Below are 12,968 nucleotides of genomic sequence, written 5' to 3' on the forward strand. Positions count from 1 at the left end.
ACAGAGTAAAAACCACAGTGACAGAACAATCATGAAGACGGAGCTTCTCACAGACTTGATAACACCATCTCAGTTTTCTTTCCCAGGTTTTCCAGTCAGAGCACAATCCAACCATCAATAGGAAATCAACAAAGTGATGGTGACTCAGGTTACATTTTGAAAAGCCCAGAAAAGCCAGCTGGGAGACACCCCAGAAAAACACTGATTACCCAAAAATAAAAAAATAAAAAATAAAAAATCCAGGATCATTTCTGACTTTTGCAAGTGTAGTTACTTCCTTTTATGTCTAAGGCAGCATATACAATATTTAGATATGTGTTCAATGTATTACCATTTTGTTATTGTATTGTTTTAAGTATCAGTTGTTTCAGATGTTTGTGTCAGTTACGATAATGATGCCGAGTTGCACTGGTTTCCAGTAAAAAAATGATTCAGTTCTACTAACTCCAACCATATCAGCATCATTTACAAATATCTGAATTTAAACAGAAAAAGATGCATCGTTTTTCATGCTAATGTCTAACACTGTTTATCCACTGAGACGTCATACTTAAGATTGGTTTGATTAGCTTTCATCAATTGTCTGTTTCGTCTGTTATCCAGAAAAGTAGACATAACATAAAAAGGAACTCTAAAGTTACTAAAAAACATAGACAGACAGCTGTTATTCACAAATGGAAAGTTGAATGATATAGCCTGAAGTCGAGATTTGGCATATTTTTGTAATACACTTGAAATACTAAATTTCCTCTGTCTAAATACATAAAGCTTTATGCAAATGTGTGTGGAACTGCTTTGTCAGCCTACTGTGTGCATTGCTTTCCTCCATTCGTCTGCCTTATAATGGTTCAAACAGAGGTCTTGTTTTCACTGTGCCTTCAGAGCTGATTGTAAGCAGCAGGCTAGATACTGTGCATAATATGTACTTATGTAGAATCAGCTGTGGCCTGTGTGGTTTGTTGCCCTTTCTACAATATTACCATTCTTAGTTCAACATTATATAACATGGTAAGTACCTAAATCTAGTTAATGGTGCACACGATTCACAGAAACTGTTCTCTAGTTGAAACACTATGCTTTTGCATGAGTCCTAATATGTTGCTCAACAGTTGCTAACGTGACAGTAAAAATGTGCTGAGAGCGAAGCCTGAGCTTCCCAGTCTAACTGGTCACACCGAACTGAACAATGGGAGGTAAAACAAGCCTGGAGTTTCCCTCAGGCCTCCAGAACATTGCGTTCAACTTGATGTTTGTTTTTAAAGGGATAGGTCACAGCCTCGCTAAGTCTCGCGGCCTTATCCTTCTATTTTTTTTTTTTTTTATATCTGCAGAGGATTTGAATGAGTGATTTGATACTGGGTTATTAAAGGCACTGCGACAGAATGAGTGGGAGTATAATCCTTGTCTCAGTATAAAATCAGTAGTGGCATAATTTACTATGTTAACGAATAAGTACAGGTAGTATAATGCTTGCAAGAAACTGATACTGTTTTTCTGCTGATATTAGTTAGTCCTATATATGCTGTACCTGTACGTACTGGAACTGGAAACAGACCCAAACATTAAGACACAGGAAATACTGTATATCTTTAACAACAAAACAGTTGACCATGTTAGGGGAAACTCCACTGCAGACCAGTTGGTTTGTTCTTGTGTGCATTGTATTTTTTTTATGGTATGATAAACAAACGGAAATCACATGGCAATCACACCTAAAGTTTTGGAGGAAACTCCTGCGCACGCTGCAGCCCCCCACATGAAGGTCTTTCCACACACTCAAGCACTGAGGGGCTGTTGAGCAACATTACAAGTGATTTAGCATGGACATACTAAAGTGCAGTTTTAGGACTTTCCATGCAACTGTCCCTCCCTAACAGAAACTCTTTAATGCGACGAATCTTATGCAACCATATAATACATACAATACTGTGCTTTAAGTTATCCTGATTTCCCCCCTTTTGTAGAATTAACATTGCATCTCTTGAAGCACTGATGTGGTTTTAAGGCTGACCTTCCTTCTTATACATTTGGCCAGGATGACAGAAGTGCATCATTCTGATTAAATACTATATAGTTAGCATAATAACTGAGAAGAATGTTTTCAAAGTAACCACTGATTTCAAGTTTGAGGTATAGATTTAGAAACAAAATGCATATGTGTTGATGAAATGTGCCACTAAAAAAAGTCAAAACACTTATGTAAAAACTGAAATACTGCAGAAATTATTATTTTAAGTGCAGCAAATGTAGCCTGCAAAATGACTTTGCTCTCTTGGTGACAAACTGAGGAGTGTATTTATGTGTCTGAATAGAAATCCCCTCTTGGAGCCAGCAATCTGTATGCTGTGTTATTCTGAGTGACAGTTTTCTGGAAATCCCCCACCTAGTTGTTAGCTCCGCCCCGCTGCAGCCACACAGAGGGCATTTACAGACTGCTGCACAACTTCGACAGTAGAAAACCAAACGCACCTCGTCCCGAATAACAATCCCACCATGGACCTCCACCGGACCAGTATATTAAACCAAATGGATTACAGCCGGGATTCCAAAGAAGGGAAGCCAGCTCCGTCGACAGAGGAGCGACTCGACAGCGGTTTGGACTCGCTGAAAGAGGAGGAGTACCAGGCTGTGGCGGCCGAGATCCGTCGGCTCCAGGTGGAATGTGAGCCGACGAAGCACCATCAACATCTCGCTGAAACCGGAGAACTGCACGAATGGAAAACACAGATCACAGAAGACGGAGACACGTAAGTCAGACCGGGAATAACGTTACAGAGTTAAGCATGGGGATATTTGTGAGTTTGCAAAAGGTATAGCTAGGCTTGCAGTATCGCCTGAGTAGGCCCAGCTCGGGTCTTGGAGGTAATTTGATCTCTTTCCTGTGGGAATGTCTGCCTCTAGCTTGTAATTACAATGCACAGGCCCATGCCTAATTTAGTCCGGGTTGAAGCTTACTTTAGGATTACGGCTTATAAAAGTACGCCTCAGGAGTGTTAACAATGCACAGGACGGGTGTCCGGTTTGATAATGGGTCTAGCTGCGGACAGACACGGTGGTGTTGGACATAAACAAAAGGCTATTATCAGGAGGGAATCTACTATGGCCGCGGGTCAGACTGGGAAAGTCCCGGGCGCGCCGCCAAGGAGTCTAACCGACGCGCGCTCCCGTGAAGGGAGAAGAAGGAAAAAAACAAGTAAAGTACCTTAAATTACATAAAAGTCTGTGGAGGTTGAGGGCGAAACTCTTTTCTGGAATACGTGTTTGCGTCTTGTTGCTATCATAAAACCAAGGGGAATAACATTAAGAGTGACTCTAAATGTTTTATATTTTTATTACAACACAATTCACCAGCCGAGAAATATAGCACGTGCATAAACGATGTGTTATTGCGTCTAAATTGAACAACGTGACTTCATCATGGATGTATAAAAACACCAGACTTCATTATCCTATCAAACCGGACCGGAACCGCCTTTTATGAAATGAAATGATATCATGTTTAGTTATTTAACAAGGGACCTAAGAGCAGGGGGGGTCAATAACATTTTCTAGAGGGGTCCTAATGGCATTCGTAGGGAATTATCCCCATTACATAATTTGTAAAACTGGCTGCTGTGTTACACTTCAAAAACTTTTTTTTTTATACAATTCAATCAAATAAACAGCATCAAGAATCTTTTAAATGTTGTATGTCTCATTGAATGTAACAGTAGGCAGAGACGTGGAAACTGGTGTACTGCTGTATTGAAGAATCCAGAGATGTACTTTAAGTTTTGAGGATTACACTTCCCGGATGTCTTTTGAAGAAAATGGCTGTTTTTTTTTAAAGAACTATTAGGACATCAGTATAAGTCAAACATGGGGTGCTCAGTTTTCACGGTTGATTTTTTTAAATCTCTGCAATGTTCTAATAAAAATAAAACGCTTGTACATGCGCTTGATTTTGCACAAAGTAAAACTGTAGTCTTTTCTATATTTTTCTTGCCTTTCAAGTAACCATTCTGCATTGTAAAACCTTTAGGTTTGTGCAGCTTTCCACTGTTTAAAAGTAACAGTGTTAGATGTAGATGACAAAAATGCAATCGGAGGTATTTGTCACGTGACAGTGTGCCACTGGTTACAATATAGATTTGGTTGTGTATTGTAACAGGTTTTCTAACCTTCCTTCTCTGTCTTTTATAGGTGCTCCACCTGGCCATCATCCACGAGGCCAAGGACTATATCAGAAAAATGATAGACCTGTCCAAGGACACAGACTTCCTCAACACACAAAATGACCAAAGACAGGTACTGAAGAGGATTTAAAAAAGAATATATTGATATTTACCCTGTCACATCTTTATCATCTCCTCTCTTTGCCTCCACCTCTTTCTGTGAACTTTATCTAAACAACTTATTCACCAGGCTGTAGCAATAATAAATATGAACGCATTATGTCGTCACATAACCTCTCCAAACTTCTTTCCACCCTAGACTCCTCTCCACCTAGCGGTAATAACGAACCAGGCGGACGTGTGTCAGCGCCTCCTGTTATCCGGCTGCGACCCCACGCTTGTGGACGACAGCGGGGACACGCCTCTTCACATCGCCTGTCGCCATGGTAACCTGCTGTGCTTCAGCGTCCTAACACAGAACTGTCAGCCAGCGCATCTACACACCGTGATGGCTGCCTGCAACTATCATGGTAAGATTGTAATTGAACAATGTTTCTTTCCTGAACTGACTTTTCCCCCCTTTAAACATTCTGACCTTTTACTTTTATAACATTTCTGATAAATGCTTCAGTTATGTTAGGGAACAAAATGTTAGGTAGGCTAAATTATTATGTTTCAACATTATTAGAATATTATGTCCTGGAGCAGTGGTGGTAATTTCCCACCCTTGGTGCTGCTGGTTTTAACTACTATTTAAACGATGAATTGCGGGCACGATAAGAGTCATTTCTGCTGCCCTGAACACTATGGTTAGGAGGAAGGAACCATTTAAGCAAGGGGAATTCCATAGCCATTCAGGCCATCAAACCTTGACGAAAACCCATCTATTACATGGCCCATAATGTTAGATGCTAAGCCTCCAAATAGATTTAGATTTATTTTTTTGTGCATAGACTTTTTTTTTTTTTAAAGACTAAAGTATGGCTGGTTTGCAGATTTTGTTCAGGCAACCAGATTTTTGAATATATTATAAAAACCTGAACTGAGTTTGGCATATAAAATGAAAAGTCTGCTTTCCTTTCCTAAATGGCATTAACATGGCAGAATAAAATAAATCCACATTAAAGTTAATACTTGACTTACCGATAATGGTATTTATTCAGACAACTGCTATTTAGCTCTTTTATTAAGGTGGATCCCGGACTTTTCCTAGAAAACTGCAGGAATACAATGACGTATGCTGGTCTGGTGTCAGTTGTTAAGCTCTTCCTCTGATGTTTTTTTTGCAGGTCAGAACTGCCTCCACCTGGCCTCAGTTCAGGGTTTCCTGTCACTGGTGGAGAACATGGTGAATCTAGGAGCTGACATTAATGCAAAGGTAAACAACAAACATTACAATACACCATATCTATATGTGAGAAATTAATAAACACTTTATATACTTACGGAGTATAGAATTACAAAGTAAGATTACATGTAAGTATTTAGTATACAAGTATAGAAATAATTCATTTTGAGAACCGGCACCCACCTGGCTACCTGGTGCTTATAAGATCTTGTGTTCTCTCTCTGACCTATAGGAACAGCGGAACGGTCGCAGTGCACTGCACCTGGCCGTGGACCAGCAGAATCTCTCACTGGTCAAACTGCTGCTGAAGAAAGGAGCAGACCCCAACCTCCTGACCTCTGGAGGCCACACTCCCTTCCACCTCACCTACGGTCGCAACGACGACAACATCCGGAAAGAACTGTACTCGCTGACCAACCCTGACCTGAGGGAGCTGCCTGACAGCGAATCAGATGACAGCGAGGAAGAGGAGGGCGAGGAGTCTGATGATGATGAGGAGGTGTGTGTGTGTGTGTGTGTGTGTGTTTTTGTTTTTGTGTGTGTGTGTGTGTGTTTGTTTTTGTGTGTGTGTGTTTTTTTGTGTGTGTGTGTGTGTGTGTGTGTGTGCACGTTAAAGATGCAGAGCTTTCCCCTGCAACATTAAAATGAGCTTCCTGGCCAGTGTATAACCATTATTCTGTCCTGTGTGTTTGCAGGTGGGTTATGACGACATTCAGTGGAATGGACATTAGCAGGAAACGAGAGGGAGAGAGAGGCAGGAGGCTGTGATGATGACGGCAAAGGACAAGAAAAATGGCTCGGCACGTCTACTACTTCCTGCAATGACGTCACACAAGCCCCATAGTGTGGGTGGCACGGCGCGGGCGTGGACGCTGGCGAAACAGACGGGACAGGCAGCTGCAAAGGATAATCAGAGATGTGATGTTCGAATCGCTCCAGGCTGCGGGAGAGCAAACGTGCTGAGATGTGAACACATGATCATTACGATGGGATGAGTTTGCTGTATGATGACAGGATTGCTTGTATTCTGTGGACACTGCAAATATTTTGTCAAAAAAAAAAAAAAAAGCATCCATCCGCACAGATGTACCTGCAACAGCTCTGTTGTATGATATTGTAAATGCTGTGTATACAAAGATGTATTTTTTATGGAAGCTGTGAATGTGTACAGTTGAGCAGGTTGTATATGTCAGAAAGCAAACAGTCCAGCACACTTCAGTTAAATTAAAGACACTCATATTTAAAAACCTTTGTGAATATACTGTATTTGTGGGGACTGGGATGAAGGGGAAACAGATGGCATGCGATTGGAAGATTGCAGTTTAAAATGTTTTCATACATGTACATAAGACATCATTTTGGTAATATTATAAAAGATCACATAACTAACCCCAACTCAGAATATAATCTACAGCGCCTGACAATATTTCAAGGCTGCAAATATGCAAGAAATTACCGTAACCACATGCCTTTCTGCTGTCGTCAGTACGTCTCTGCTTGTATAAATGCCACCGTCAAAGCATGACAGATGAGTTTCCGTTCGGTTGCTTTTCATTCTCATATAATGCATGTCGTGCAAGAAAGGGCTGATAACTCAACAACTTGTTTCCACTGAATGAGGAACTGGCAGCCAATTAAGTCTGTGACAGTTCCTCCTGCTGGATGTGTGTGTGTGTGTGTGTGTGTGTGTGTGTGTGTGTGCACGTGTGTGTGTGTGCACGTGTGTGCGTGTCTAAGAAGAGATAAGAGGCATAGGGGAACTGTGTGTGAAATGATACGGATTGCTTAGGAATCTAAATCAGGAAGTTTTTGGGAGGGTAGGGCTAAGAAGGAAGGGACAGGAAAGTCCCAGGAACAGAACACTCAGCTGTTGACGACATTGTTGCTTCTCAAAGAAGCGAACCTCCGCTGAACAGGATGCTTCAGTCAAGTTCGGAGAAGGAAGTCTTACTCAAATTCAATTTCAAACGACACCGTTTAATACACTTATGCAATTCTGATTGTATCGCAGATCAAGTTCATGTCAACCAGCTCGGTATGGATTGTACATTAAAATACTAATACATTTTAAGACCTTTTTAATTTGTACCTAAATACTTCCCTAATTAAAAAGACATCTTCGTTTCGCTGTAGACTGCTCATGATTGAGTATTTGGAGTGAAAGCATATTGAAAGCCCTATTCCAGCCCTAAGGGCTTTTCTGACTTCTGACCAAATTTGTATTAATGGATGTAACTTACTTAATTTATACAGCACCTTTCAAGGGTAGAATGTCACAAAGTGCTTCAATAAAATCAATGTAAATACAAAGTCATATTGACATTACATTTAAAAATACATCTCAGGAAGCTGTATTCAACAAACATTTTATGCTAAATGTTCTTAGATTAAGTGGAGATATATTTCAGTTGGCAATGCTAAATCTGAAAATATGCTCACTCCCACAGCACCTGAACAGACAGGCACCGTATTTCGCAATTTTCCATGCTGGTCTGGTGATTCATGTAATCAGCTGCTTCACCTTTACATAAAAGCCAAGGTGGCAATACGCATAAACAAAGACAAAAAAACCAGGGAATCTTAAGTGTTCAATAAAAACATTGTGTTTAATAGAAGGGCAGTAATGTACAGCAATGGCAGCAGAGGGGAGGAGGTTCAAGGGAGAGAATTAAATAATTGGTGACTTCCTGTTGACGTTGACCTGAGCAGACCTAAACACGGGACGGTTGTGACAATGATTATGGAGAACTCCCACAGCTGTCCCCTGGGTTACCAAAGCACACCAGAGCATAAACATCATCCTGGAACTACAGCCAGACTTTAACGCAGATTTGATAAAAATGAGAGATACACGATGTTGCAGCCCTGAGTAAAGATTGTAAGCACTGTTGAAATACAGTGACTCAAATAGCTACAGGACCACCAAGTCCATAATATTGAGAGGTATTAAGAGGTATTGTGGTGTAGTTGTAGTGTAACCCCATCTTCCAATCTGCTCATGTCACACTCATCAACTGAAGTCATTTGGGCTGAGCTCCATCCAGAGGAAGGAGCATATCAGACCCATAGGTCATATGATGGACTAATTTAAATGTGCAGTATCTTTCCAGGCTCTGTGACATTTGACAGCTGCCTACAGTGAGGATGCCTCAGTGCGGCTAGAAGAAAAATGCAGTAGGGGTCAATATGTGGATAATAATATGTCCAGTCGGGTCCTGGCAATGACCAGAGAGGATGGAGGAGGGGTACGTGCCAGTGCAGACGGGTAACATATTCTACCCACCTGGTAATTAGGACCATATTGTTCTTTACTGTTCATATTTTTGTTTATCTCAACCTCACTGTATAGCACCACCTCTTCTGAACAAGACGATACCAACTCCTCCTTTATCGTCTTACTAGATGACACCTTTGTGTGGAGGAGGTGGGGTGTCTGGTATTGCTGTTCATCCTTTTCAGAGTCGGCAGCAAAATGGATGCTAACTTTCCTCACTCTCTCTCAGACAAAGCTACCAGGTGGACATCGATCTCCGACTCGGACAGAATCCTGGAACACAAACACACAAGTTAACGGTCATCATTTCTGTTATGCCAGATTTTGTAGGCCTAACACATGGACATCTTAAGAACATTCAACCCTGTAAGCCCTTTCTTTGATCATGTCCTTGGGTTATGTTTTAGGGAATTTCCATGAAAACACTAGTCTGTTTATATATATATAGTAACTTCTGTTACTATAATGTGTTGGCATTGTCTGTTGACAATGCCACATTACTATGTTTTAGTGCTTTAACTGTTTTCAGTGTCAGCACAAATATTCCAGATGCAGTGGTATCTGTTCAGAGCTGTGTGTTTAGTTGATCAGCAAAGATTTATTTATTTTTTTGTTTATTTTGTAAAATGTATCCAGAAAGTTTGGCTAAATCCCCCTGCCTTTTTCAGCAACACTTGGGTTCATGTTAATTCTGGAAAACCTGTTTACAGCAGCAGCAGCTGAGCAGTGAAAAAAGTCCTTTACCTGTGTACCAGGATCATATTCCTTACTCATGGCTGTCAATATATTTACTCTCTTTGTGTCAGGAAAATACTCACTTGAATCTAGATTCTTTTGTAGTGATAACTCCCACCTCCAACTCGGAGGGCTTGAAGTCAATGGACAGAACGGTTGACAGACATGAGATAGCCGTCTGTTTTGAGAAAAGAGGGAGTTAACAGGAGGGAGAGGAGAGGGAAATAAATTAAACATTGCCACTGACATATAGATGCCTTTGGAAACAGGAGCTCACAGTAGGGCTGCTCGATTATAGCATTAAAGCATAATCAAGATTACTTTGGTCAATATTACGATTATTTAACATGATTACTTTGACTTGTGGAAAGATGCTGCAAATAGTGAACTTAAAAAAAAAAAAAAGTATAAAAAAGTTAAACCTTGAACTGTCAAATTTCCCTTAATACTTTTCCTGTTTGAACTTTTTTTTCATTCAGAATACAAGACAAAATAAGAGTTTACTTGCTAAATGTAATGTGCAAAATAATCCTTTTTCTCAATTATTCAGTTTTTGTGATCATTAGGAGCCAAAAATCGTTATCTTGATTAAAATTTCGATTTTGATTAATTGCACAGCCCTAGCTCACAGTGTCAAATAATCTTGAAAGATGGGATATAGTGTATTTATAAGGGCTGCTTGTATTTGTTAATGAAATCTGTAAGTAATGAGTGAGTGAGCAGTGAGCAGCATTTCTGTGCGTGCGTGCGTACTACCTCTATGGTCTGCTCATAGGTCCAATCCAGTTTCTTCTTGACTTTCTTCTCTAGGAAGCTTGTGGCCTCAGTCTGTTTGACTCCAGCTGCTGTAGCCTTAAAGCCACAGTAGTAGCCGGCTGGATCACACTTATAGAGCTGTGGACCCAACTCTTCATCCAGTCCGACCACTATCATACCTAGAGGAAGGACCCAAGGCAGAGAAAAATGAAGACAGGACAGTAGAAACAAAGAGAAAGAGGCAATGTCATCTATTTAAACATCTGGTTTAGGCTTTGCAAAATACATTTGAATTCTCATTGTTAGATCAAAATTGGCCTGAGGACCCATAAACGCCGTGTGCAAGAACACGACAGCTAGATCAACATAATTTTTCAAAGAAATAGTATGCAAATTGGCGGTGCAGATTTTTTGTGTTGACATTCAAAATCAAACTGTGATGAAAACCCTCTAAAACGCCTTTTACACAATACTTTAGTTTAACAAAAACAACTTTCAGTGTACATATTAATACATCACAAAGTAATGCTAACATAAAAGCATTCACCAGCTCTCTGGTTGTAGAGGAACATATATTATTTTAAAAGTGGATTAAACGATTTTGAATATTAAACAGGCCAGTTTTGGTTAAAACTAGAGCTGCACAATACATTTTTTTTTTTTTTTTTTTAATCTTCATCGTGATATCAACTGGTGCAATAAACACATCGTGAAAGACACTCAGAGATTTTTTGTCTGGGTTGAAAGAAAACATCAGTAGTAAACTACACTTTATAATGTCCTTTTTTGTGGTGCTTATTTTATGCAATTCAATGTTCAAATTGTTCAATAAAAGAATGTTGAAAATGATTTCCTTTTGTTTGTTTTAAATTCAACAAGCAATGTGTTGTATTTTAGCAGAACTGAGTACACTTCAATAAGTAATATCGTTATCGTTATATTCAACAACGTTATCGGATATCGCATATTTTCCTTATACCATGCAGCCCTAGCTATACCCTACATAACATAAACAATCATTAAGGACATGTTTCTGGTACACACAAAAACACACATGCACTCTACTCACAGCAGCCCAGCGGCCTCATCTCAGCATTCTGCGTGTAGACTTGGGAGATGTCCGCCATGCGTTTGCACAACATATCCACAGGGATCTCATAGCCGTACTTATACATCCAGTTAGCTGCTTCATACCGTGCCCTCTGCACCTGAGACCTACTATCAGCTGGAGGGAGGAAGAGGCAGAAAAAGCATTACACACAAATTAATTTAAGATTGGACAAATAAATGAATGAGCATAACACAAACAAGTTGCTAGAAAATTTAATTAACTGATGCATTACTATCTCTAAATAAGAACATTAGTAACATGGCAATAAGGCAATAGTCAGTGGGAATCTGTTACTAACATGTATTGTTGACAGAAACTTTTAACATTCTTAATCATTAAATGGCTCATTTTTGAGTATTCACCATCAAATGGACAAGACGTTGCTTACCAGTCATGCCGGTCATAGCACAGCCAATGTTCTCCGTAATTCTGTACAGATGTGTGACAGTCACCGCATCCAACAGCTTGTCCTGAGAAAAAAAACACAAGACAAAAAGATTGCCAACAGAGAAACAAATCCACAAATAATGCAACAATATGGACAGCTGTGGAATCTGAAACAGAAACATTATCTTCTGTGTGCGTTTAGAATGTGTCCGTGTGTACTGACTGGGACTTTCTTCTGCGTGACGACCACAACACAGTCCTTCCCTCTGACCGCTACGGAGGTTAGTCCTCCCTGGTTGATGGCTTTAAAGGCATACTCTGAATACAGATAGAAGGGGGGCGGGGGGAGGAAAGAACAGACTGCTCATAAACTACAAGAGTGCACTTTAAACCCTCCACCACTGAGGGCATTTTGTTTTTGAAATCAGGAACCAACCTAGCTAATTTTGCATGTAATCGTACATACACACACTCTCATAAGTATGCAACACAATGTATACCATTCTAACATATGGATAATGGCATTTTAGTTTCACAGATTTTCTTTTGATAAGGTTTCACACTGTTCTGAAGCTAACATGTGTTACAGCTCAGTTATAATGACTGAGTTGCTAGATTACCTAAATAGGAAATTCCTTTCAATTCTAATAAAAATACGTTATGTATCTAAACATTAGCTTATGGTAGCACTGCACAGCTCAATTCAGCTAACGTTAGCTAAGGTAACGTTAGCTAGCACAACTGCAACAAAACGGTTTAATTACTACATAATTAACTATATTCAATTATAATCATATATTAAATTGCATTTACTTTTACCCTACCACGACGTATTGCAAGCTTTCCTTTCTAAATAACACTGAAATATAAATATTCTAGATAGAAACTGCTAGCTAATGTTAGCCTGTTAGCCACTAGTGATGACAGAGCAGGTTGAGTTTTGTTAATTTCTTTCACTAACTTACTTACCGACTTGGTAGAGTCTTCCCTCTGGAGAGAAGATAGTGATATGGCGGTCAAATCCTGCACTTGACCCCCGAGACATGACGGCTGAAAATAACTGATATAACGTAAAATGGGTAGCTGAAATTGAAACTAAACTAAACTGAGGCAACAGATCCAAAACATGGCAAACATCTACACCGGATGTGATCTGTCCGCTTGAAGGCTTCCATATCCGGGTCAACTTCGCAGCGTTGTAGT

General features: G+C 39.9%; 2 protein-coding genes across 2 annotated transcripts; one reads left to right on the forward strand and one right to left on the reverse strand.

Annotated features, from left to right (window-relative positions):
- The first annotated feature begins 2,395 nt into the window (after positions 1 to 2,395).
- Positions 2,396 to 6,751, forward strand: nfkbiab (nuclear factor of kappa light polypeptide gene enhancer in B-cells inhibitor, alpha b). Its single transcript, XM_039785971.1, has 6 exons — positions 2,396 to 2,749; positions 4,184 to 4,287; positions 4,474 to 4,684; positions 5,444 to 5,532; positions 5,735 to 6,001; positions 6,198 to 6,751. Exons 1-6 carry the CDS (start codon positions 2,494 to 2,496, stop codon positions 6,231 to 6,233), a joined length of 963 nt encoding a protein of 320 aa, XP_039641905.1. The 5' UTR covers positions 2,396 to 2,493; the 3' UTR covers positions 6,234 to 6,751.
- A 1,331-nt stretch (positions 6,752 to 8,082) lies between these two features.
- psma6a (proteasome 20S subunit alpha 6a) lies at positions 8,083 to 12,931 on the reverse strand. The gene is made up of 7 exons (XM_039785972.1): positions 12,735 to 12,931; positions 11,989 to 12,083; positions 11,767 to 11,848; positions 11,337 to 11,492; positions 10,268 to 10,446; positions 9,595 to 9,689; positions 8,083 to 9,049 (listed from the first exon to the last, which is right to left on the reverse strand). The coding sequence occupies exons 1-7, from the start codon at positions 12,808 to 12,810 to the stop codon at positions 8,992 to 8,994; spliced, it is 741 nt and encodes a 246-aa protein (XP_039641906.1). The 5' UTR covers positions 12,811 to 12,931; the 3' UTR covers positions 8,083 to 8,991.
- Between the last annotated feature and the right edge of the window lie 37 nt (positions 12,932 to 12,968).

The sequence above is a fragment of the Perca fluviatilis genome, chromosome 20 (genome assembly GCF_010015445.1).
Source record: "Perca fluviatilis chromosome 20, GENO_Pfluv_1.0, whole genome shotgun sequence".
NCBI lineage: Eukaryota > Metazoa > Chordata > Actinopteri > Perciformes > Percidae > Perca > Perca fluviatilis.